This window comes from Tachyglossus aculeatus, chromosome 2 (genome assembly GCF_015852505.1).
Source record: "Tachyglossus aculeatus isolate mTacAcu1 chromosome 2, mTacAcu1.pri, whole genome shotgun sequence".
In the NCBI taxonomy this organism is placed as follows: Eukaryota; Metazoa; Chordata; class Mammalia; order Monotremata; family Tachyglossidae; genus Tachyglossus; species Tachyglossus aculeatus.
This window is the reverse complement of record NC_052067.1, coordinates 3027673-3054775: the sequence shown is the minus strand read 5'-3', so window position 1 is coordinate 3054775 and position 27103 is coordinate 3027673. Positions and strand designations below refer to the sequence as shown.

Genomic DNA, 27103 nt, shown 5'->3' with positions numbered 1-27103 from the left:
ACATAGTAGGCGCTTAATAAATGCCATCATTATTATTATTATTACAAGCAAATTGGATTGGGCACAATCCCTGTCCCACGTGGGGCTCACAGTCTTCATCCCAATTTCGCAGATGAGGCAACTGAGGCCCAGAGACGGGAAGCGGCTTGCCCAAGGTCACACAGCAGACGAGTGGAGGAGCCAGGATTAGAACCCATGACCTGCTGACTCCCAAGCCTGGGCTCTATCCATTATGCCATGCTGCTTCTTATTTGTTTAGCTTTATGTGCCAAGCACTGTTCTAAACACTGGGGAAGATCCCGGTTCTGCCACTTGCCCGCTGTGTGACCTTGGGTGAGTCACTTCACTCCTCTGGGCCTCAGTTCCCTCATCTGTAAAATGGGGATTGAGACCGTGAGCCCCATGTGGGCCGGGGACTGTGTCCAACCCGATTAGCTTGTATCTACCCCAGTGCTTAGAACAGTGCTAGGCATATAATAAGCACCTAATAGAACTATTGTTATTTATTAAAAGGAATTTGGGGGAGCAGGGTTATTTATTTTACTTGTACTTATCTATTCTATTTATTTTATTTTGTTAGTATGTTTGGTTTTGTTCTCTGTCTCCCCCTTTTCGACTGTGAGCCCACTGTTGGGTAGGGACTGTCTCTATATGTTGCCAATTTGTACTTCCCAAGCGCTTAGTACAGTGGTCTGCACACAGTAAGCGCTCAATAAATACGATTGATGATGATGATGATGATTCTTCGCCCCCTTCTCCCGTAGGCTACGACCAGAAGAGGGGGATTCCACACTCCTCACTGTCCTCTAGACTGTAAGCTCACTGTGGGCAGGGAATGTGTCTGTTTATTGTTCTAGCGTCCTCTCCTGAGCGCTTAGTAATAATAATAATAATAATAATAATAATAATAATGACATTTATTAAGCGCTTACTATGTGCAAAGCACTGTTCTAAGCGCTAGGAAGGTTACACAGTGATCAGGTTGTCCCACAGGGGGCTCACAGTCTTAATCCCCATTTTACGGATGAGGGAACTGAGGCCCAGAGAAGTGACGTGACTTGCCCAAAGTCACCCAGCTGACAACTGGCGGAGCCAGGATTTGAACCCATGACCTCTGACTCCAAATCCTGTGCTCTTTCCACTGAGCAACGCTGCTTCTCTACAGTGCTTAGTACAGCGCTTAGGAGCAGCAGCGTGGCTCAGTGGAAAGAGCAGGGGCTTTGGAGTCAGAGGTTAGGGGTTCAAATCCTGGCTCCGCCAACTGTCAGCTTAACTTTTCTGTGCCTCAGTTTCCTCATCTGTAAAATGGGGATTAAAACCGTGACCCCCTCCCGTGGGACAACCTGATCACCTTGTAACCTCCCTAGTGCTTAGAACGGTGCTTTGCACATAGTAAGCGCTTAACAAATACCATCATTATTATTATTACAGCGCTCTGCACATAGTAAGCGCTTAACAAATACCATCATTATTATCATTACAGCGCTCTGCACACAGGAAGCGCTCGATAAATACGACCGACTGAATCCCGGTGCCACCGTGGCCTCCCGCTGTGCCGACACGTGGCTCTCTGGGCGGTGGGGCCTCCGAGGGGCCTCCCGGGGGAGGAGGAAGAGGAGGAGGAGGAGGAGGAGGAGGAGGAGGGTGCCCTGGGTGGGAGGAGGAGAGGGTGTGTTTGCCCAAGGGCCACTGGCTTATCTGATTGTGACTCACCTCCTCCGAGGTGTGGGTTACTCTGGGGCCTGGGCCAAAGGCCATTTTAACCACGTCATTCACGGGCTCCATCCTCTGCCTCTCCCTCCTCGGCCTCCGCTTCCGGCTCCTCAGCCTCCGCCTCCCCCTTCCTCAGTCTCCCTCTCTCCCTTTTCCACCTCAGCCTCCGCATCTCTCCTCAGGCTCCGCCTCCCCCTTCCTCAGTCTCCCTCTCTCCCTTTTCCACCTCAGCCCCTGCATCCCCCCTCAGCCTCCACCTCCCCCTTCCTCAGTCTCCCTCTCTCCCTTTTCCACCTCAGCCTCCACCTCCCCCCTTCCTCAGTCTCCCTCTCTCCCTTTTCCACCTCAGCCTCCGCATCTCTCCTCAGCCTCCGCCTCCCCCTTCCTCAGTCTCCCTCTCTCCCTTTTCCACCTCAGCCCCTGCATCCCCCCTCAGCCTCCACCTCCCCCCTTCCTCAGTCTCCCTCTCTCCCTTTTCCACCTCAGCCTCCACCTCCCCCTTCCTCAGTCTCCCTCTCTCCCTTTTCCACCTCAGCCTCCGCATCTCTCCTCAGGCTCCGCCTCCCCCTTCCTCAGTCTCCCTCTCTCCCTTTTCCACCTCAGCCCCTGCATCCCCCCTCAGCCTCCACCTCCCCCTTCCTCAGTCTCCCTCTCTCCCTTTTCCACCTCAGCCTCCACCTCCCCCTTCCTCAGTCTCCCTCTCTCCCTTTTCCACCTCAGCCTCCGCATCTCTCCTCAGCCTCCGCCTCCCCCTTCCTCAGTCTCCCTCTCTCCCTTTTCCACCTCAGCCCCTGCATCCCCCCTCAGCCTCCACCTCCCCCTTCCTCAGTCTCCCTCTCTCCCTTTTCCACCTCAGCCTCCACCTCCCCCTTCCTCAGTCTCCCTCTCTCCCTTTTCCACCTCAGCCTCCGCATCTCTCCTCAGCCTCCGCCTCCCCCTTCCTCAGTCTCCCTCTCTCCCTTTTCCACCTCAGCCCCTGCATCCCTCCTCAGCCTCCACCTCCCCCTTCCTCAGTCTCCCTCTCTCCCTTTTCCACCTCAGCCCCTGCATCCCTCCTCAGCCTCCACCTCCCCCTTCCTCAGTCTCCCTCTCTCCCTTTTCCACCTCAGCCTCCGCATCTCTCCTTAGCCCCCACCTCCCCCTTCCTCAGACTCCCTCTCTCCCTTTTCCACCTCAGCCCCCGCATCTCTCCTCAGCCTCCTCCTGCCCCTTCCTCAGTCTCCCTCTCTCCCTTTTCCACCTCAGCCTCCGCATCTCTCAATCAATCAATCAATCGTATTTATTGAGCGCTTACTGTGTGCAGAGCACTGTACTAAGCACTTGGGAAGTACAAGTTGGCAACATATAGAGACGGTCCCTACCCAACAGTGGGCTCACAGTCTAAAAGAGTGTGGAGTCCTCAGCCTCCACCTCCCCCTTCCTCAGTCTCCCCCCTCCCCTCTTCCGCCTCAGCCTCATCTCCCTCCTCAGCCTCCGCCTCTCATTCATTCAGTCGCATTTATTGAGCGCTTACTGCGTGCAGAGCACTATACTAAGCGCTTGGAAAGCACAATTCAGAAACAGAGACAATCCCTGCCCACACGGGCTCACGTCTAGAAGTGGGGTAGACACACATCAAAACATCCCCTTCCTCAGCCTCAGCCTCTCATTCATTCAGGCGCATTTATTGAGCGCTTACTGTGTGCAGAGCACTGTACTAAGCACTTGGAAAGTACAATTCAGAAACAGATAGAGACAATCCCTGCCCTCAACGGGCTCACAGTCTAGAAGTGGGGGAGACAGACATCAAAAGATCCCCTTCCTCAGCCTCCGCCTCTCATTCATTCAGTCGCATTTATTGAGCGCTTACTGTGTGCAGAGCACTGTACTAAGCGCTTGGAAAGCACAATTCAGAAACAGATAGAGACAATCCCTGCCCACACGGGCTCACGTCTAGAAGTGGGGGAGACACACATCAAAACATCCCCTTCCTCAGCCTCAGCCTCTCATTCATTCAGGCGCATTTATTGAGCACTTACTGTGTGCAGAGCACTGTACTAAGCACTTGGAAAGTACAATTCAGAAACAGATAGAGACAATCCCTGCCCTCAACGGGCTCACAGTCTAGAAGTGGGGGAGACAGACATCAAAAGATCCCCTTCCTCAGCCTCTGCCTCTCATTCATTGTCGCATTTATTGAGCGCTTACTGTGTGCAGAGCACTGTACTAAGCGCTTGGAAAGTACAATTCTGAAACAAATAGAGACAATCCCTGCCCTCAATGGGCTCACAGTCTAGAAGGGGGGAGACAGACATCAGAACGAGTCAGGGGCCCAGAGAAATGGTCAGAGACAAGAGGAGAGAGGGAAAGAAAGACATATTCATTCATTCATTCATTCAATCGTATTTATTGAGCGCTTACTGTGTGCAGAGCACTGTACTAAGCAGCGTGGCTCAGTGGAAGGAGCCTGGGCTTTGCAGTCAGAGGTCATGGGTTCAAATCTCACTCCGCCAATTGTCAGTTGTGTGACTTTGGGCAAGTCACTTAACCTTTAGACTGTGAGCCCACTGTTGGGTAGGGACCGTCTCTATATGTTGCGAACTTGTAATTCGCAAGTGCTTAGTACAGTGCTCTGCACGCAGTAAGCGTTCAATAAATATGATTGATTGACTGATTAACTTCTCTGTGCCTCAGTTACCTCATTTGTAAAAATGGGGATTAAGATTGTAAGCCCTCTGTGGGACAACCTGATCACCTTGTAACCTCCCCCAGCGCTTAGAACAGGGCTTTGCACATAGTAAGTGCTTAATAAATGCCATCATTATTATTATTATTATTATTATACTAAGCGCTTGGGAAGTGCAAGTTGGCAACGTATAGAGACGGTCCCAACCCAACAGCGGGCTCACAGTCTAGAAGGGGACATATAGTCGGAGACTCGGCGAAACAGCCAGAGAGCAGGGATGAACAGAGACAAGAAGAGAGAGACACACAGTAAAGGATCCAGAGACACAGAGGGTAAGTAGAGTCACAGTCTCAGCAAAACAGCCAGAGAGCAGGGATGGACAGAGACAAGAAGAGAGAGAGAGACACACAGTGACACACTATTTATTTATGTATTTATTTTACTTGTACATATCTATTCTATTTATTTTATTTTGTTAGTAGGTTTGGTTTTGTTCTCTGTCTCCCCCTTTTAGACTGTGAACCCACTGGTGGGTAGGGACCGTCTCTATATGTTGCCAACTTGGACTTCCCAAACGCTTAGTACAGTGCTCTGCACACAGTAAGCGCTCAGTGAATACGATTGATTGATTGATTGAAGGAGCCAGAGACACAGAGGGAAGTAGAGTCACGGTCTCAGCAAAACAGCCAGAGAGCAGGGGTGGACAGAGACAAGAAGAGAGAGAGAGACACACAGTGAAGGAGCCAGAGACACAGAGGGAAGTAGAGTCACGGTCTCAGCAAAACAGCCAGAGAGCAGGGATGAACAGAGACAAGAAGACAAGAATGTATATATGTATATATGTTTATTTTACCTCTACATATTCTATTTATTTTCTTTGGTTAATATGTTTTGTTTTGTTGTCGGTCTCCCCCTTCTAGACTGTGAGCCCGCTGTTGGGTAGGGACCGTCTCTATATGTTGCCAATTTGGACTTCCCAAGCGCTTAGTACAGTGCTCTGCACACAGTAAGAGCTCAATAAATACGATTGATTGATTGATTAACGATGGCATTTGCTAAGCGCTTACTATGTGCAGAGCACTGTTCTAAGCGCTGGGGGGGACACAAGGTGATCAAGTTGTCCCACAGGGGGCTCACAGTCTTAATCCCCATTTTACAGATGAGGTAACTGAGGCTCAGAGAAGTTAAGTGACTTGCCCAAGGTCACACAGCAGACATGTAGTGGAGTCGGAATTCGAACCCATAACCTCTGACTCCAAAGCCTGTGCTCTTTCCACTGAGCCACGCTGCTTCTCTATGCCATCAAAAAAAAAAAAAGAGACACTGAAAGAAGAGTTAGAACCCAGTAAAACAGCCACAGGGCAGGGACGGACAGAGAAAAGAAGAGAGCCCCATGTGGGACAACCCGATCACCTTGTAACCTCCCCAGCGCTTAGAACAGTGCTTTGCACATAGTAAGCGCTTAATAAATGCCATCAGAAAAAAAAAAAGAGACACTGAAAGGAGAGTTAGAACCCAGTAAAACAGCCAGAGGGCAGGGACGGACAGAGAAAAGGAGAGAGAGACACAGGCAGGGAGCCAGAGACATGGAGAGAAGTCCACAGGCGATGATCCGGCAAAATGGCCAATCAGTCAATCAATCAATCAATCAGTCGTATTTATTGAGCGCTCACTGTGTGCACAGCACTGTACTAAGCCCTTGGGAAGTCCAAGTTGGCAACATATAGAGACGGTCCCTACCCAGCAGTGGGCTCACAGTCTAGAAGACCAGCCCTGCCAGAGAGCAGGGACAGAGAAGGAGCCAGAGATAATGAGAGAAGAGACGTCCACAGTCCGAAAAGGCGAGATAAGTGGGCGGACTGACTCTCTCCCTCTTTCTTTCTTCTTTCTTTTTCTTTCTCTCTCTCTCTCTCTCTCTCTTTCTTTCTTTCTGTCTTTCTGTATTTCTTTCTTTCTTTCTGTCTTTCTGTCTGTCTGTCTTTCTTTCTTTCTTTCTGTCTGTCTTTCTTCCTTCCTCCCTCCCTCCCTTCTTTCTTTCTTTCTTTCTCTTTCTTTCTTTCTTTCTTTCTCTTTCTCTCTCTCTCTCTCTCTCTCTTTCTTTCTCTCTCTCTGTCTGTCTCTCTCTCTCTCTCTTTTCTCGGCCTCCCTCCTCATCCTCTGCCTCTCCTCAGCCTCCCGCTCTCCTTCTCGCCCATCCCGCCATCAACCCCTGCCCCACGTCCTACCTCTGTCCTGGAACGCCCTCCCTCCTCACGTAAGCGCTTAGTCCAGTGCTCTGCACACAGTAAGCACTGCTCAGGGAAGCTGCGTGGCTCAGGGGACAGAGCCCGGGCTTTGAAGTCAGAGGTCATGGGTTCGAGTCCCGGCTCCGCCACTTGTCAGCTGTGTGACTTTGGGCAAGTTACTTCACTTCTCTGGGCCTCAGTTACCTCCTCTGTAAAATGGGGATTAAGACTGTGAGCCCCCTGTGGGACAACTTGATTTCCTTGTATCTACCCCAGTGCTTAGAACAGTGCTTTGCACATAGTAAGCGCTTAATAAATGCCATTATTATTATTATTATTATTATTCTCTGGGCCTCAGTTACCTCCTCTGTAAAATGGGGATTAAGACGATGAGCCCCACGTGGGACAAACTGATCACCTTGTAACCTCCCCAGCGCTTAGAACAGTGCTTTGCACAGAGTAAGCACTTAATAAATGCTATCATTATTATTATTATTAATAAATACGAATGACTGAATCCGCCAAAATAGCTCTCTTCCTCCCTTCAAATCCTTACTGAGAGCTCACCTCCTCCAGGAGGCCTTCCCAGACTGAGCCCCCCTTTTCCTCTGCTTCTCCTCCCCTCCTCATCGCCCCGAATCGCATGGTTCAGTGGAAAGAGCCCAGGCTTTGGAGTCAGAAGTCATGGGTTCAAATCCCAGCTTCGCCAACTGTCAGCTGTGTGACTCTGGGCAAGTCACTTCACTTCTCTGGGCCTCAGTTCCCTCATCTATAAAATGGGGATTATTCATTCATTCATTCAATCGTATTTATTGAGCGCTTACTGTGTGCAGAGCACTGTACTAAGCGCTTGGGAAGTCCAAGTTGGCAACATATAGAGACGGTCCCTACCCAACAGCGGGCTCACAGTCTAGAAACTGGATTAAGACTGTGAGCCCCACGTGGGACAACCTGATCACCTTGTATCCTTCCCAGCGCTAAGAACAGTGCTTTGCACAGAGTAAGCACTTAATAAATGCCATCATTATTATTATTATCATTAGTATTATTGGGAGCCAGAGGTCGTGGGTTCTAATGCCAGCTCTGCCACTTGTCTGCTGTGGGACTCTGGGTAAGTCACTTCACTTCTCTGTGCCTCAGTTCCCTCATCTGTAAAATGGGGATGAAGACTGTGAGCCCCCCGTGGGACAACCTGATCACCTTGTATCCCCCCCAGCACTTAGAATGGTGCTTTGCACATTGTAAGCGCTTAACAAATGCCATCATTATCATTATTATTATTCTCTGGGCCTCAGTTCCCTCAACTGGAAAATGGGGATGAAGACGGTGAGCCCCACGTGGGACAATCTGATCACCTTGTATCCCCCCAGCGCTTAGAACAGTGCTTTGCACAGAGTAAGCGCTTAACAAATATCATTATTATTATTGTTATTAGACTGTGAGACCAATGTGGGACAGGGACCGTGTCTTCGAGAAGTGACGTGACTTGTCCAAGGTCACCCAGAAGGCTGGTGGCGCAGCTGGGATGAGAACCTGCATATATGTATTTATTTTACTTGTACATATTTATTCTATTTATTTTATTTTGTTAATATGTTTGGTTTGCTTCTCTGTCTCCCCCTTCTAGACTGTGAGCCCACTGTTGGGTAGGGACCGTCTCTCTAGGTTGCCAACTTGGACTTCCCAAGCGCTTAGTACAGTCCTCTGCACGCAGTAAGTGCTCAATAAATACAATTGAATGAATGAATGTTTGTACATATTTATTACTCTATTTAATTTGTAGATATTTATTCTATTTATTTTATTTTGTTAATATGCTTTGTTGTCTGTCTCCCCCTTCTAGACTGTGAGCCCACTGTTGGGTGGGGACAGTCTCTATATGTTGCCAACTTGGACTTCCCAAGCGCTTAGTACAGCGCTCTGCATACAGTAAGCGCTCAATAAATACGATTGAATGAATGAATGTTTGTACGTATTTATTACTCTATTTAATTTGTACATATTTATTCTATTTATTTTATTTTGTCAATATGCTTTGTTCTCTGTCTCCCCCTTCTAGACTGTGAGCCCACTGCTGGGTGGGGACCGTCTCTATATGTTGCCAACTTGGACTTCCCAAGCGCTTAGTACAGCGCTCTGCACACAGTAAGCGCTCAATAAATACGATTGAATAAATGAATGTTTGTACATATTTATTACTCTATTTAATTTGTACATATTTATTCTATTTGTTTTATTTTGTCAATATGCTTTGTTCTCTGTCTCCCTCTTCTAGACTGTAAGCCCACTGTTGGGTGGGGACCGTCTCTATATGTTGCCAACTTGGACTTCCCAAGCGCTTAGTACAGCGCTCTGCACACAGTAAGGGCTCAATAAATACGATTGAATGAATGAATGTTTGTACGTATTTATTACTCTAATTTGTACATATTTATTCTATCGATTTTATTTTGTTAATATGCTTTGTTCTCTGTCTCCCCCTTCTAGACTGTGAGCCCACTGCTGGGTGGGGACCGTCTCTATATGTTGCCAACTTGGACTTCCCAAGCGCTTAGTACAGCGCTCTGCACACAGTAAGCGCTCAATAAATACGATTGAATGAATGAATGAATGAACCCAGGCCCTCCGATTCCCAGGCCCGGGCTTTTTCCAAGAGACCACGCCACTTCTCTATCGTGATGGCCGATGACGACGGTTGGTTGCCCCTCATTATGCCTCAGGCCCGTGCTCGGGGGGAAGAGTCTAAATTCTTGAACTCGCCGGTGTGGGAGGGGAAATAGGGTCCGTGGGCTCTCGAACCCGGCGCACGGAGGAGGGGAAGAGGTCCGTCTCCCCTCTAGACTGTAAGCTCATTGCGGGCAGGGAATCATCATCATCATCAATCGTATTTATTGAGCACTTACTATGTGCAGAGCACTGTACTAAGCGCTTGCAAAGTACAAATTGGCAACATATAGAGACATGTGCCTGCTTATTGTTCTACTGTCTTCTCCCAAGCACTTAGTACAGAGCTCTGCACACAGTAAGCGCTCAATAATAATAATAATAATGGCATTTATTAAGCGCTTACTACGTGTAAAGCGCTGTGGGGGTTACAAGGTGATCAGCTTGTCCCACTGGGGGCTCACAGTCTTAATCCCCATTTTGCAGATGAGGGAACTGAGGCACAGAGAAGTGAAGTGACTTGCCCAGAGTCCCACAGCTGACAATTGGCAGAGCCGGGATTGGAACCCATGACCTCTGACCCCAAAGCCCGTGCTCTTTCCACTGCGCCACGCTGCTTCTCAATAAATCCGACTGAGCGAATGAGTATTATTATTATCTACCCCAGCGCTTTGCACGGTGCCTGGCACATAGTAAGCGCTCAACAAAAAACACAGCGATGAGTAAGGGCTCAACCAATACGACCGAATGAACTGGACGATGACGATGATGAGGACGATACCATAACTGTTATCAGCGTCTACCCCAGCGCTTCGTACAGTGCCTGGCACAGAGTAAGCGCTTAATAAACGCCACCCACGATGGGTAGCGCTCCGCCGATACGGCCGAACGAAGCGGCGCGGCGTAGCGGACGGAGCCCGGGTTTGGGAGTCGGAAGGCCGTAGGGTCTAATCCCGGCTCCGCCACTCATTCATTCAATCGTATTTATTGAGCGCTTACCGTGCGCAGAGCACTGTACTGAGCGCTTGGGAAGTACAAGTTGGCACCATATAGGTCCCTACCCAACAGCGGGCTCACACTCATCCGACTGGGGCGAGTCGCCTCACGCCTCCGGCCCTCGGTTCCCTCACCCGGAGGGAACTGCCCGACCGGCCCGCCCCAGCGCCGGGCACGTAGTAAAGCCGCTTAACGAACACCACCGGTCTTAACCGTCCCGAAAGCTCACCTCGACGGCCGGGTAATAGTTATAGTTCCAGTACCAGAAGGTCTTGGGCAGGTAGCCTCTGATGAGGTGATGCTCGGGCACGAAGGGGTGGAAGGTCTCCTTGCCGCTGCCGTCGCGCGAGTCGCCGGCCCGCACGTCCAGGGCCTCCAGGCACTTGCCCAGCGCCAGGTCCTCGATGGAGGAGCTGTGGGAGCACTTGTTGGTGCGGAAGGCGCCCACGAAGCGCCGCAGGGCCTCGCGGCTCAGCACGTAGCCGGCCCCGCCGCTCATGTAGCCCTGCTTCACGTACGGCTTGAACCGGCGGCCGAAGTAGAGGGGCCGCTCGGGGTCGTGGCGGGCCAGCAGCCGCCGCAGGTTGTCCAGCACCACGTACGTGTCGTCGTCCGCCTTGAGGAACCAGTCCGCCTGGGTCAAGTGGCGGTCGTGGACGTACTGGAAGGCGCGGATGGTCTTCCAGTACAGCTGGTCGCGGCCCTCTTTGGTCTCCAGGCCCACGGCCGGGAAGTCCGCGTCCGCCTCCGAGCTCATGAACAGCACCCGGTTGCAGCGGCGGGCCCACGTGGCCTTGACGTGCTTGGCTTTCTTCTCCAGGTTCTGCGGGCCCGTCATCACCCAGCACAGCACCTTCACCTTCTCGTACAGGGCGGACGCCACGGCCGTGTCCTCATCTCCGGGCGGGCGGGCGGGCGGGCGGGGGGAGAGGGAGGGAGACGACACACTCTCTCGTTAGAAAACCCTCTTTCGCCCGCTCGTTTCCATCGCTCCTACTTACCGAGCGCTGACTGCCCGCCCAGCGCCGGACTCGGCGCTCGGGAGAGGGCAATGTGATAATAACGATAACGATAACGGTGATGATGGCGGTTGGTAAGCGCTGACTACGTGCCAAGCGCCGTTCGGAGCGCTGGGGGAGATACCAGGTCATCAGGCTGTCCCACGGGGGGCTCACAGTACATTTCTATCCTATTTATTTTATTTTGTTGGTAAGTTTGGTTCTGTTCTCTGTCTCCCCCTTTTAGACTGTGAGCCCACTGTTGGGTAGGGACTGTCTCTATGTGTTGCCAATCTGTACTTCCCAAGCGCTTAGTACAGTGCTCTGCACATAGTAAGCGCTCAATAAATACGATTGATTGATTGATTGATCCCCATTTTCCAGGTGAGGGAACTGAGGCCCAGAGAAGTGAGGCGACTTGCCCAGAGTCACCCAGCTGACAGGTGGCGGAGCCGGGATTCAAACCCACGACCTCTGACTCCCAAGCCCGGGCTCTTCCCACTGAGCCGCACTGCTTCTCACTATAGCAAAAAGCAGACACACTCCCCGCCCTCCGCTCTGTTAATATGGCATCCCTTAAGCGCTTACTACGCGCCGGGGTGGATAGGAGCTGATTCATTCATTCATCCATTCGTATTTATTGAGCGCTTACTGCGTGCAGTGCACCGTACTAAACGCTCGGGAAGTACAAGTTGGCAACATATAGAGACGGTCCCTCCGTTGGATACGGTCCCTGTCCCCACAAGGGGCTCAAAGCTTTAATTTCCATTCTTCAGGTGAGGGAACTGAGGCCTGGAGAAGTGATGATAATAAGGGTTATGGTCGCTGTTAAGCGCCTACTATAATAATAATAATGGCATTTATTAAGCGCTTACTATGTGCAAAGCACTGTTCTAAGCGCTGGGGGGGATACAAGGTAATGAGGTTGTCCCACGTGGGGCTCACAGTCTTAATCCCCATTTTACAGATGAGGTAACTGAGGCTCAGAGAAGTGAAGTAACTTGCCCATGGTCACACAGCAGACATAATAATAATAATAATAATAATGGCATTTATTAAGCACTTACTATGTGCCAAGCACTGTTCTAAGTGCTGGGGGGGATGCAAGGTGATCAGGTTGTCCCGGGGGGGCTCAGAGTCTTAATCCCCATTTTACAGATGAGGTAACTGAGGCCCAGAGAAGTGAAGTGACTTGCCCAAAGTCACACAGCTGACAATTGGCGGAGATCGTCAGCTCTATTACTCTATTATTACTCTATTTATTTATTTATTTTACTTGTACATATTTCTTCTATTTATTGTATTTTGTTAATACGTTTTGTTTTGTTCTCTGTCCCCCCCTTCTAGACTGTGAGCCCACTGTTGGGTAGGGACCGCCTCTCTGTGTTGCCAACTTGGACTTCCCAAGCGCTTAGTCCAGTGCTCTGCACACAGTAAGCGCTCAATAAATACGATCGAATGAATGAATGAATGGAGATGGGATTAGAAGCCATGACCTCTGGCTCCCAAGCTTCAAGCCTGGGCTCTTCCCACTGAGCCATGCTGCACGGTAATAACTACCCTGGGTGTGTTGGGGGTGGGTGGGAGGGCACTGGGAAGGCACAGGAGCCTACTATGTGTCAGGCACTGCTCTAAGCGCTGGGGTAAGTACGAGGTAATCGGGTCAGACTCACAGATACGGGGCTCACGGCTCCTCCAGACTGTAAGCTCGCCGTGGGCAGGGAATGTCACTCTTTACTGTTGTACTGTACTGTCCCAAGCACTTAGTACGGTGCTCTGCGCACCGTTAAGTGCTCAATAAATACGACTGAATGGATGAATGAATAATCCCCATTTTCCAGGAGGGAACCGAGGCCCAGAGAAGTAGTGATAATAGTAAGCGTGTTTGTTAAGCGCTTACTATGTGTCAAGCGCTGTTCTAAGCCCTGGGTTCGATACAAGATAATCAGGCTGGACACGGTCCCTGTCCCACAAGGGGTTCACAGTCTTCATCCCCATTTCCCAGCTGAGGGAACTGAGGCCCAGAGAAGTGAAGTGACTTGCCCGAGGTCACACAGCACACAAGGAGCGGAGTTGGGATTAGAACCCAGGTTCTCTGACTCAGAGAGTGTGTACTACATGCCCGGCACTGTACTGAGCGCTGGGGCAGATCCGAGCTAATCAGGTTGGACACGGTCCCCGTTCCACTTGGGGCTCACGGCCTTCACCCCCATTTTCCAGATGAGGGAAGTGAGGCCGGCTCTGCCGCACGTCTGCTGTGTGACCTTGGGGAAGTCACTTCACTTCTCTGGACCCCAGTTCCCTCACCTGGAAAACGGGGATTGAGACTGGGAGCCCCACGTGGGACAGGGACTGCGTCCGATCTGATTATTTGCCTCTAGACCGTAAGGTCTTCGTGGGCAGGGGACGGGTCTGTTATACTGTGTTGTCCTCTCCCAGGAACTTAATACGGCCCCCTGCGTGCGGTAAGCGCTCAATAAATGCGAATGATCGATTCTTCCTGCTCTGCCTGGAAATCTCCAGAAGCCCTTTCGCATTCCCAGAGGTACCTGGAACACAAACCCCAGAGGCTGCAAACTGGCTTCTACCCCAGCGCTTGGAACAGTGCTTGGCACAGAGTAAGCGCTTGACAAATACCATTATTATTATTATTATTATTATTATTAAATACCATTAAAAACCCTCCACCCTTTTCCTTTCCCTCTCATCTTCCTCCCACTCTGCTCTGTAGACTACAGCACCTGTATATATGTATATATGTTTGTACGTATTTATTACTCTATTTATTTCCTTATTTTACTTGCACATATCTATTCTATTTATTTTATTTTGTTAATCTGTTTGGTTTTGTTCTCTGTCTCCCCCTTCTAGACTGTGAGCCCGCTGTCGGGTAGGGACCGTCTCTATATGTTGCCAGCTTGTACTTCCCAAGCGCTTAGTCCAGTGCTCTGCACACAGTAAGCGCTCAATAAATACGATTGATTGATTGATTGATTGAAAGGAGTCTGTCTGCTCCTGGGCTGGACTTTGGGACGCCCCACGGGGAGGTTCGGACGGACAGGCTGGGGCTGGCCGTCAGCACGGCTTGCCGGGAGGTGCCCGGGGGGCTCAGGCTCTCCGGAGGCCAGGAGGAAAACGGCCCCCGCGGAGCCCTGCCGGGCCAACCCACCGTGGCAGTCAGTCCTGGGCTTCTGCATGGCACTTGGAAGGAAGGAGAGGGAGGGGAGAGAGAGAGAAAAAACGAGAGATAAGTGAGAGAGACAGGGGAAGGGGTATGGGGAGAGAGGAGAGGGAGAGACAGGGGAGAAAAAGATAGAGGGTAAGAGAACGAGAGAGAGGAGATGGGGAGAAAGAGAGAGAGGAGGGGGAGAGGGGAGAGAAGAGAGAAAAGAGGGGAGAGAGGAGAGGGAGAGATGGGGAGAAAAAGAGAGGGGGAAGAGAGGGAGAGAGACAGGAGATGGGAGAGAGAGAGGAGAGAGGGGAGAGAAGAGAGAGAATGGGGGAGAGAGGAGAGGGAGAGATGGGGGAGAAAAAGAGAGAGGGGAAGAGAGGGAGAGAGACAGGAGATGGTAGAGAGAGAGGAAAGAGGGGAGAGAAGAGAATGGGGGAGAGAGGAGGGAGAGATGGGGGAGAAAAAGAGAGAGGGGAAGAGAGGGAGAGAGACAGGAGATGGGAGAGAGAGAGGAGAGAGGGGAGAGGAGAGAGAGAGAAGGGGGAGAGAGGAGAGGGAGAGATGGGGGAGAAAAAGAGAGAGGGGAAGAGAGGGAGAGAGACAGGAGATGGGAGAGAGAGAGGAGAGAGGGGAGAGAAGAGAGAGAATGGGGGAGAGAGGAGAGGGAGAGATGGGGGAGAAAAAGAGAGAGGGGAAGAGAGGGAGAGAGACAGGAGATGGGAGAGAGAGAGGAGAGAGGGGAGAGGAGAGAGAGAAGGGGGAGAGAGGAGAGGGAGAGATGGGGGAGAAAAAGAGAGAGGGGAAGAGAGGGAGAGAGACAGGAGATGGGAGAGAGAGAGGAGAGAGGGGACAGAAGAGAGAGAATGGGGGAGAGAGGAGGGACAGAGACAGGAAAGAAAGAGAGAGGGGGAAGAAAGTGAGAAGCAGCATGGCTCAGTGAGAAGCAGCACGGCTCAGTGGAAAGAGACCGGGCTTTGGAGTCTGAGGTCATGGGTTCGAATCCCAGCTCCGCCACCGTGTCTGCTGTGTGACCTTGGGCAAGTCACTTCATTTCTCGGAGTCTCGGTTCCCTCATCTGTAAAATGGGGATGATGACTGTGAGCCCCACGTGGGACAACCTGATCACCCTGTATCCCCCTCGTATCTCCGAGGCACCCAATCAATGTGATTGAATTGAATGAACGGCTGTCATTTATTGATTTCTCTCCATGTCTCTCTCCCCCTTTAGACTGTAAATGTGTTGTGGGCTGGGAATACACCTCCTTCCCCTCCCCACAGCACCTGTATATATATACAAGTAAAATAGAGTAATAAATACGTACAAACATATATACATATATATATGAGTAATGTACAAGTACATATATATATGAGTAATGTACAATATATGTACAAGTAAAATGAGTAATAAATACGTACAAACATATATATATATATGTTTGTACGTATTTATTACTCATTTTACTTGTACATATTTATTCTATTTAGTTCATATGTTTTGTTTTGTTGTCTGTCTTTCCCTTCTAGACTGTGAACCCGCTGTTGGGTAGGGACCGTCTCTATATGGTGCCAACTTGTACTTCCCATGTGCTTTGCACATAGTAAGCGCTTATACTGTTGAGAAGCAGCGTGGCTCAGTGGAAGGAGCCCGGCCTTTGGAGTCAGAGGTCATGGGTTCAAATCCCGGGTCTGCCAGTTGCCAGCTGTGTGACTTGGGCAAGTCTCTGTGCCTCAGTTACCTCATCTGTAAAATGGAGATTAAGACTGTGAGCCCCACGTGGGACAACCTGATCACCTTGTAACCTCCCCAGCGCTTAGAACAGTGTTTTAAATAAAAAAAACCAGCGCTTAGTACAGTGCTCTGCACACAGTAAGCGCTCAATAAATACGATTGATTGATTGATTGAGAGGGAGATGGGAGATGGGGAGAGAAGAGAGAGAGAAGGAGGGGAGAGAGGAGAAAAGGAGGGGAGAGAGGAGAGAAAGAGGGAAAGGGGTTTGGTTAGAGAGTTCAGGGTGGGAGTCCCCCTCTAGACTGTAAGCTCGTTGTGGGCAGGGAATGCGTCCGTTATACTCTTGTATTTAACTTTCCCAAGCGCTTAGTCCAGTGCTCTGCACACAGTACGCGCTCAGTCGATACAACTGAATTGCATGAATGAATATCTGTAACTTTTATTTCTACTAATGTCTGTCTCCCTCTCTAGACCGTATGCTCGTTGTGGGCAGGGAATGTGTCTGCTATATCGAGACACTGTCCTCTCCCAGGCGCCCAATCAATGCGATTGAATTGAATGAACAGCTGTCATTTATTGATTTCTCTCCATGTCTGTCTCCCTTTTAGACTGTGAGCCCACTGTTGGGTAGGGACTGTCTCTATATGTTGCCAACTTGTACTTCCCAAGCGCTTAGTACAGTGCTCTGCACACAGTAAGCGCTCAATAAATACGATTGATTGATTTAGACTGTAAACGTGCTGTGGGCCGGGAATACACCTCGTTCCCCTCCCCACAGCACCTGTATATGTGTACAAGTAAAATAGAGTAATAAATACGTACAAACATATATATATATATATATATATATATATATATATATGTTTGTACGTATTTATTACTCTATTTTACTTGTACATATTTATTCTAATTAGTTCATATGTTTTGTTTTGTTGTCTGTCTCCCCCTTCTAGACTGTGAGCCCGCTGTTGGGTAGAGACCGTCTCTATATGTTGCCAACTTGGACTTCCCAAGCGCTTAGTACAGTGCTCTGCACACAGTAAGCGCTCAATAAATGCAACTGAATGAATTAATGAATATATATATATATGTTTGTACGTATTTATTGCTCTATTTTACTTGTACATATTTATTCTATTTAGTTCATATGTTTTGTTTTGTTCTCTGTCTCCCCCTTCTAGACTGTGAGCCCGCTGTTGGGTAGGGACCGTCTCTATATGTTGCCAACTTGTACTTCCCAAGTGCTTAGTACAGTGCTCTGCACACAGTAAGCGCTCAATAAATGCAACTGAATGAATGAATGAATGTATATATATATATATATATGTTTGTACGTATTTATTACTCTATTTTACTTGTACATATTTATTCTAATTAGTTCATATGTTTTGTTTTGTTGTCTGTCTCCCCCTTCTAGACTGTGAGCCCGCTGTTGGGTAGGGACCATCTCTACATGTTGCCAACTTGGACTTCCCAAGCGCTTAGTCCAGTGCTCTGCAACTGAATGAATGAGTGAATCTGTCATATTGTGATGCTGTCCTTTCCAAGGCGCTGATTCCAGCGCTCCGCACACAGTGAGCGCTCAGTCGATACGACTGAACTGAACGACCAGCTGTCATTTACCGATCTCTAGTCCCGTCCGCCTCCCGCTCTCGACTGTCAGCTCGCTGTGGGCGGGGACCGCGTCTGTTCCACCGCGATGCCGTCCTCTCCCAAGCCCCGAGTCCGGCGCGCTCCGACGGCGACGCGGGGACGACGGAGCGGCCGGGTGAAGCGGGGAGGCGGCGGGGCCTACCTCTGTGCTGCGCGGCGTCGGCGTCGAAGTCCATCTGGGCGAGGAGGGGGCCGGCCCCGGGTTGCTGGTCGTCGGCGTGGCGGCCGTGGGGATCGTTGTGCAGGACGCGGGGCTGGCCGCGGAGGCGGTCCTCCAGCACGACGCTCAGCAGCAGGGAGCACAGGACGAAGCCCACCGCCGACCCGCACGTGAACGTCACCAGGCTCAGCACCGACTTGGCGGCCATCGGGCCCCACGGCGGGCGCCGGGCTGTGGAGGGGGAGGCCGCGTTAGTCTTAAACGTGTCCAAAACCCAACTCCTCAGCTTCCAGCGCTGCCTGGCACACAGCGAGCGCTTAACAAATACCAGAATTAGTATTATTATTCCCACCCGAACCCCGTCCTCCCATCCTTCCCCCCGGGCCTGGAATGCCCCCAATCCCTCTGCCCATCCGCCAAGCTAGCTCTCTTCCTCCCTTCAAGGCCCTACTGAGAGCTCACCTCCTCCAGGAGGCCTTCCCAGGCTGAGCCCCTTCCTTCCTCTCCCCCTCGTCCCCCTCTCCATCCCTCCCTTCTTACCTCCTTCCCTTCCCCACAGCACCTGCATATATGTATATATGTTTGTACATATTTATTACTCTATTTATTTATTATTCTATTTATTATTATTTATTTATTACTCAATTTATTTATTTATTCTGCTTGTACATATCTATTCTATTTATTTTATTTTGTTAGTATGTTTGGTTTTGTTCTCTGTCTCCCCCTTATAGACTGTGAGCCCACTGTTGGGTAGGGACTGTCTCTATAGGTTGCCAATTTGTACTTCCCAAGCGCTTAGTACAGTGCTCTGCACATAGTAAGCGCTCAATAAATACGATTGATGATGACGATGATGATGATCCTTCCTGCCTCACGAGCCCGCGACCTTGGCGTTATCCTCGACTCTTCGCTCTCATTCAACCCACATCGCCAATCCCTCACTAAATCCCGGCGGTTCCCGCTTCACCACCTGGCTAAAATCGGCCCTTTCCTCTCCCATCCGAACTGCTGCCACGTTAGGCCAAGCCCTTCTCCGATCCTGCCTTGATGACTGTGAGCTCGTTGTTGGGTAGGGACCGTCTCTCTATAATAATAATAATAATAATGGCATTTATTAAGTGCTTACTGTGTGCAAAGCCCTGTTCTAAGCGCTGGGGAGGCTACAAGGTGATCAGGTTGCCCCACTGGGGGCTCACCGTCTTCATCCCCATTTTACAGATGAGGTCACTGAGGCCCAGAGAAGTTAAGCGACTTGCCCAAAGTCACCCAGCTGACAATTGGCAGAGCCGGGATTTGAACCCGTGACCTCTGACTCCAAAGCCCGGGCTCTTCCCACTGAGCCATGCTGCTTCTATATGTTGCCAACTTGTACTTCCCAAGCGCTTAGTACAGTGCTCGGCACATAGTAAGCAGCGTGCCTCGGTGGAAAGAGCACGGACTTTGGAGTCAGAGGTCATGGGTTCCAATCCCAGCTCCGCCACTTGTCAGCTGTGTGACTTTGGGCAAGTCGCTTAACTTGCCTGTGCCTCAGCTACCTCATCTGTAAAATGGGGATTAAGACTGTGAGCCCCCTGCGGGACAACCTGATCACCTTGTAACCTCCCCAGCGCTTAGAACAGTGCTTTGCACATAGTAAGTGCTTAATAAATGCCATCATTATTATTATTATCAAGAGGCGGAGCCGGGATTAGAATCCACGACCTCTGATTCCCAAGCCTGTATACTTTCCACTAAGCCACGCTGCTTCTCATTATAAGTTTATAATGTTATTATAGTATTGACCCCCAGCCTCCCTCCAGTTATGACCCCCTCTCCCTCCTACCCTTCCTCTCCAAACTCCTTGAGCGAGTTGTCTACGTCAGCCATTTCCACTTCTCCCATTCTCTCCCTGACCCGCTCCGATCTGGCTCCCGTCCCCTCCGCTCCACGGAAACGGCCCTCTCGAAGGTCACCGATGATCAATCAATCAATCAATCAATCGTATTTATTGAGCGCTTCCTATGTGCAGAGCACTGTACTAAGCGCTTGGGAAGTACAAATTGGCAACATATAGAGACAGTCCCTACCCAACAGTGGGCTCACACTCTAAAATAATAAAATAATGATCTCCTTCCGGCCAAATCCAACGGCCTCTACTCCATCCTCATCCTCCTCGACCTCTCGGCTGCCTTCGACACTGCGGACCACCCCCGTCTCCCGGAAACTTTATCCAACCTCGGCTTCATTGACCCTGTGCTTTCCTGGTTCTCCGCTTATCTCTCTAGCTCTCTTCCTCCTTTCAAGGCCCTGCTGAGAGCTCACCTCCTCCAGGAGGCCTTCCCAGACTGAGCCCCTTCTTTCCTCTCCCCCTCGTCCCCCTCTCCATCCCCCCGTCTTACCTCCTTCCCTTCCCCACAGCACCTGTATATATGTATATATGCTTGTACATATTTATTACTCTATTTATTTATTTATTTATTTATTTATTTATTTATTTTACTTGTACATTTCTATCCTACTTATTTTATTTTGTTGGTATGTTTGGTTCTGTTCTCTGTCTCCCCCTTTTAGACTGTGAGCCCACTGTTGGGTAGGGACTGTCTCTATGTGATGCCAATTTGTACTTCCCAAGCGCTTAGTACAGTGCTCTGCACATAGTAAGCGCTCAATAAATACGATTGATTGATTGATTGATTGATTGTGGCCGCTCAATCCCGGTCTCTTCCGCGGGCTCCTCCTCTGCCTCCCACCCCCTAATTGTGGGGGGCCCTCGGGCTCAGTGCTGACTCCCCTTCTCTCCTCCATTTACACCCACTCCCTTGGAGAACTCATCAGGGCAAGCAGTGTGGCTCGGTGGAAAGAGCCCAGGCTTTGGAGTCCGAGGTCGTGGGTTCAAATCCCGGCTCCGCCACTTGTCAGCTGTGTGACTTTGGGCAAGTCGCTTAACTTCTCTGTGCCTCAGTTCCCTCATCTGTAAAATGGGGATTAAGACTGTGAGCCTCCCGCGGGACAACCTGATGACCTTGTAACCTCCCCAGCGCTTAGAACAGTGCTTTGCACGTAGTAAGCGCTTAATAAACGCCATCATTATTATTCGCTCCCACGGCTTCAACAGTCACCTCTATGCAGATGATTCCCCAAAACTCCATCTCCAGCCCTGATCGCTCTCCCTCTCTTCGGCCTCGAATCTCCTCCTGCCTTCACGGCACCTCTGATGGGATGTCCCACGGACGCCCTCAAATTTAACACGTCCGAAACAGGACTCCTCACCTTCCCATCCAAACCTGGTCCTCCCCGGGACTTTCCCCTCCCTGTACACAAGCCCGGGACCTCGGCATTGTCCTCGACTCATCTCTCCCGTTCAATTCACAGGCTCAATCTGTTCCCGAATCCCGCCGGTTCGACCTTCGCCACATCGCTACAGTCCACCCTTTCCTCTCCAAGCAAAGGGCCACCCCGTTAACCCCCGCGCTGACCCCATCCCGCCTCGATGACTGCATCGGCCTCCTTGCTGACCTCCCAGCCTCCGGTCTCTCCTCTCTCCTGTCCGTAATTCACTCCGCCGCCTGGATCCTTTGTCTGTAAAACCATTCCGTCCATGTCTCCCCACTCCTCAAGAACCCCCGGAGGTTGCCCCTCCACCTCCAGCTCAAACAGAAGCCCTTCCCGTTGGCTTTCGGGCGCTCCATCCCCTTTCCCCCTTCTCCGCTCTTACCTAGCTGCTTCTCCTACCCAGCCCGAAAACTTCGCTCCTCTAACAGCGACCTTCTCCCTGGGCCTCCGTCTCGTCTGCCTCGCCTCCGACCTCTCTCCCGTGACTTGCCCCTGGCCTGGACCGCCCTCCCTCCTCAAATCCTACAGGCGTTTACTCTCTCCACCTTCAAAGCCTTATTAAAAGCACACCCCCTCCAAAAGGCCTTGCCTAATCCCTTTTCCCTTCATCTTCTCCCACTCCCTTCTGTGTCACCCTTGAACTTGGATTTGCCCCCTTTATTCACCCCTCCCTCAGCCCCACACCACTTATAAGGCCCTACTGAGAGCTCACCTCCTCCAGGAGGCCTTCCCAGACTGAGCCCCTTCCTTCCTCTCCCCCTCGTCCCCCTCTCCATCCCCCTCATCTTACCTCCTTCCCTTCCCCACAGCACCTGTATATATGTTTGTACATATTTATTACTCTATTTTATTTTGTTAGTATGTTTGGTTTTGTTCTCTGTCTCCCCCTTTTAGACTGTGAGCCCACTGTTGGGTAGGGACTGTCTCTGTATGTTGCCAGCTTGTACTTCCCAAGCGCTTAGTCCAGTGCTCTGCACACAGTAAGTGCTCAATAAATACGATTGAATGAATGAATGAATTCATAATAATAATACTATTAATGGTATTTGTTACAAGCGCTTACTATGTGCCAGGCACTGTTTTAAGCACTGGGGTAGATACAAGCTAATCAGGTTGGACGCATGATTGATTGATTGATTGATTGATATGCATTGATTATTACCACTGTCTCTGTGGCTCCCCAGACACAGGAAATGTGCAGAGACCGTAACATCATGTTCGTTCATTGATAATAATATTTGTTACGTGCTCACAATGTGTCAAGCACTGTACTAAGCGCTGGGGTAGACAGACAAGATCATCAGGTCCCATATGGGGCTAATCGTCCAAGTAGGAGAACAGGTTTTCTGATGGTTTGGACACCTGTCTACATGTTTTGTTTCTAGACTGTGAGCCGGTTGGGTAGGGACCGTCTCTACATGTTGCCGACTTGTACTTCCCAAGCGCTTAGTACAGTGCTCTGCACACAGTAAGCGCTCAATAAATATGACTGAATGAATGAATGAATTCATAATAATAATAATGCTATTAATGGTATTTGTTACAAGCGCTTACTATGTGCCAGGCACTGTTCTAAGCACTGGGGTAGATACAAGCTAATCAGGTTGGACGCAGTCCCTGTCCCACGTGGGGTTTACGGTCTTAATCCCCCAGAGTGAGCAGCGTGGCTCAGTGGAAAGAGCCCGGGCTTTGGAGTCAGAGGTCATGGGTTCAAATCCCGACGCCGCCACGTCAGCTGTGTGACTCTGGGCAAGTCACTTCACTTCTCTGGGCCTCAGTTCCCTCATCTGTAAAATGGGGATTAAGACTGTGAGCCCCACGTGGGACAACCTTGTAACCTCCCCAGCGCTGAGAACAGTGCTTTGCACATAGTAAGCGCTTAATAAATGCCATTATATTTTCATGAGGTCGCTGAGGCCCAGAGAAGTCAAGTGAATCAACCAAGGTCACACGGCAGACAAATGGCGGAGCCGGGATTAGAACCCAGGGCCTTCTGAAGCCCGGGTTTCCACCAGGCCAAGCTGCTTCTCGTCGATCGCACCTGGCGTGATTCCTCCCAACACTTACGTTCCCCGCAACCCCTACGAACACCGGGGCCTGGATTTTGACCGGTCTAACCAGCCTCCCTCACGCTGTTTGCTCGTCTACCTTTCTCTGACCCGTGAAGGGGTGGGGGGCAGAGGAGGAGCCCGAGAAGGCAGAGGAGATCATCGAAAGGGGACGGAGACGGGAGGAGGATTAGCGTCTTTTGTGTGGCTTCTCCTCCCAGAGATGTGAAGCTTAATTTCTTTTCCGTCCTCTCCTCAGAGGCGTGAGGATTAGAGGGGATAACACGGAACGGGTTTTGGGTTCCACGGATCGATCAATCAATCAATCAATCGTATTTATTGAGCTATTACTCTATTTATTTATTTATTTTACTTGTACATTTCTATCCTATTTATTTTATTCTGTTGGTATGTTTGGTTCTGTTCTCTGTCTCCCCCTTTTAGACTGTGAGCCCACTGTTGGGTAGGGACTGTCTCTATGTGTTGCCAATTTGTACTTCCCAAGCGCTTAGTACAGTGCTCTGCACATAGTAAGCGCTCAATAAATACAATTGATTGATTGATTGATTGATTGAGCGCTTACTGTGTGCAAAGCACTGTACTAAGCGCACACGGATGGCAGGCCTTAGGGACACACGGGTTGTTGCCGCCCCCGGACCCAACAGCCCCATTTCTTTCGGTGTGGGCTCTGCTCGGTTGTCTGCCCTGACTCCGGGATGGACGGACTCAATCAATCAATCAATCAATTGTATTTATTGAACGCTTACTGTGTGCAGAGCACTGTACTAAGCGCTTGGGAAGTACAAGTCGGCAACACATAGAGACAGTCCCTACCCAACAGCGGGCTCACAGTCTAGAAGCGGGCTCACAGTCTAGAAATTCATTCATTCATTCATTCATTCAATTCATTCACTCATATGTATTGAGCCCTTACTATGTGCAGAGCACTGCAGCGTGGCTCAGTGGAAAGAGCCCGGGCTTTGGAGTCCAAGGTCATGGGTTCAAATCCCAGCCCCGCCAATTGTCAGCTTTGTGACCTTGGGCAAGTCACTTCACTTCTCTGGGCCTCAGTTCCCTCATCTGTAAAATGGGGATGAAGACCGTGAGCCCCCCGGGGGACAACCTGATCACCTTGTAACCTCCCCGGCGCTTAGAAAAGTGTTTTGCACATAGTAAGCGCTTAACAAATGCCATTATTATTGGAGAAGCAGCGTGGCTCAATGGAAAGAGCCCGGGCTTTGGAGTCAGAGGTCATGGGTTCAAATCCCAGTTCCACCAGTTGTCAGCTGGGTGACTTTGGGCAAGTCACTTCACTTCTCTGCGCCTCAGTTCCCTCATCTGGAAAATGGGGATGAAGACCGTGAGCCCCCGGAGGACAACCTGATTACCTTGTAACCTCCCCGGTGCTTAGAAAAGTGCTTTGCGCATAGTAAGCGCTTAATAAATGCCATTATTATTGGAGAAGCAGCGTGGCTCAATGGAAAGAGCCCGGGCTTTGGAGTCAGAGGTCATGGGTTCAAATCCCAGCTCCGCCAGTTGTCAGCTGGGTGACTTTGGGCAAGTCACTTCACTTCTCTGGGCTTCAGTTACCTCATCTGTAAAATGGGGATTAAGACTGTGAGCCCCAAGTGGGACAACCTCATCACCTTGTATCCCCCCCCAGCGCTTAGAACAGTGCTTTGCACATAGTAAGTGCTTAACAAATGCCATCATCATTATTATTATTATATAATACATATTATATAATAATATAGCATATTATATAATATAATAACATAATATATTATAATTATACAATAATATTATAACATATAATTATACAATAATATTATAACATATTATTATACAATATTATTATATAATAATATAATATATGATATAATAATATGATATTATAATTATATAATAATATTATAATAGTAATGCCATCATTATCGTTATTGTTATTATTATTATTACTAAGCACTTGGAAAGTACAATTCAGCAACAGATAGAGACGGTCCCTACCCAACAACGGGCTCACAGTCTAGAAGGGGAAGACAGACAACAAAACAAGTAGACAGGCGTCAATCCCATCAGAATAGATCGACAGAATTAGAGCTATATACAAATCACTAATAAAATAAATAGAGTAAAAAATAGGTAGAAATATACACAAGGGCTTTGGGGAGGGGGGTGATGGGGAGGGGAGGAGGAGGAGCGGAAAAGGGGGGCTCAGTCTGGGAAGGCCTCCTGGAGGAGGTGAGCTCTCAGTAGGGCTTTGAAGGGGGGGAAGAGAGCTAGTTGGGTGGACGCCTCGTTTGTGCTTGTTCTAGAGGTCTGGAAAGTGACCTCTTCCCCCTTTTTAGACTGTGAGCCCACTGTTGGGTAGGGACTGTCTCTATATGTTGCCAACTTGTACTTCCCAAGCGCTTAGTACAGTGCTCTGCACATAGTAAGCGCTCAATAAACACGATTGATGATGATGATGACCTCTGTTGCCGTGAAGTCATTCGGAAACTGTAGAAAGAAAGGTTTGCCTGCAAAGTTGTCAAGTAGCCGTTCAGTGCCCTGCACACAGCATCATCATCATCATCAATCATATTTATTGAGCGCTTACTATGTGCAGAGCACTGGACTAAGCGCTTGGGAAGTACAAGTTGGCAACACATAGAGACAGTCCCTACCCAACAGCGGGCTCACAGTCTAAAAGGGGGAGACAGAGAACAAAACCAAACATACTAACAAAATAAAATAAAAAGAACAGATATGTACAAGTAAAATATATAAATAAATAAATAGAGTAATAAATATGTACAAACATATATACATATATACAGGTGCTGTGGGGAAGGGAAGGAGGTAAGATGGGGGGGATGGAGAGGGAGACGAGGGGGAGAGGAAGGAAGGGGCTCAGTCTGCATTCCTGGGCAGGAAATGTGTCTGTTTATTGTTGTATCGTCCTCTCCCCAGCGCTTCGTGCAGTGCTCTGCACACGGTAAGCACTCACGGGCGGGGGTGTGTCTGTTTATTGTTAGATCATCCTCTCCCAAGCGCTTAGTACAGTGCTCTGCACACAGTAAGCACTGGTGGGCAGGGAATGTGTCTGTTTATTGTTGTACTGTCCTCTCCCAATCGCTTAGTACAGTGCTCTGCACACATAAGCACTCGTGGGCAGGGACTGTGTCTTCTAAACCATGAGCCCGTTGTTGGGTAGGGACCATCTCTATATGTTGCCAACTTGTGCTTCCTAAGCGCTTAGTCCAGTGCTCTGCACACAGTAAGTGCTCAATAAATACGACTGAATGAATGAATAACATGGGGATGAAGACTGTGAGCCCCACGTGGGACAACCTGATTACCTTGTATCCCCCCCAGCGCTTAGAACAGTGCTTTGCACATAGTAAGTGCTTAACAAATACCATTATTATTATTATTATTATTATTATTACAAGGTGATCAGGTTGTCCCATTGGGGGCTCACAGTCTTAATCCCCATTTTACAGATGAGGTAACTGAGGCCCAGAGAAGTGAAGTGACTTGCCCAAAGTCACACAGCTGACAGTTGGTGAGCCCGCTGTCGGGTGGGGACCGTCTCTATATGTTGCCAACTTGTGCTTCCTAAGCGCTTAGTCCAGTGCTCTGCACACAGTAAGCGCTCAATAAATACGATTGAACGAATGAACGAATGTTTATTGTTGCACTGTCCTCTCCCCAGTGCCGCACACAGTAAGTGCTCAACAAATACGACTGCCTGAATGAATGAAAGAAGGAAGGAAGCA

At 49.7% G+C, this 27103-nt stretch overlaps 1 protein-coding gene across 1 annotated transcript in view; it reads right to left on the bottom strand.

Moving 5' to 3' along the window:
* Nucleotides 1–27103, bottom strand: part of C1GALT1 (core 1 synthase, glycoprotein-N-acetylgalactosamine 3-beta-galactosyltransferase 1) — a 59315-nt gene that overhangs the window by 5010 nt on the left and 27202 nt on the right. Inside the window, exons 2-3 of the mRNA XM_038770328.1 lie at nt 17962–18210; nt 10493–11160 (exon numbers count right to left, since the gene is read on the bottom strand). Coding sequence (XP_038626256.1) covers nt 10493–11160; nt 17962–18187 — 894 coding nt within the window. The 5' untranslated portion in view covers nt 18188–18210. The remainder of the gene's footprint in view (nt 1–10492; nt 11161–17961; nt 18211–27103) is intronic.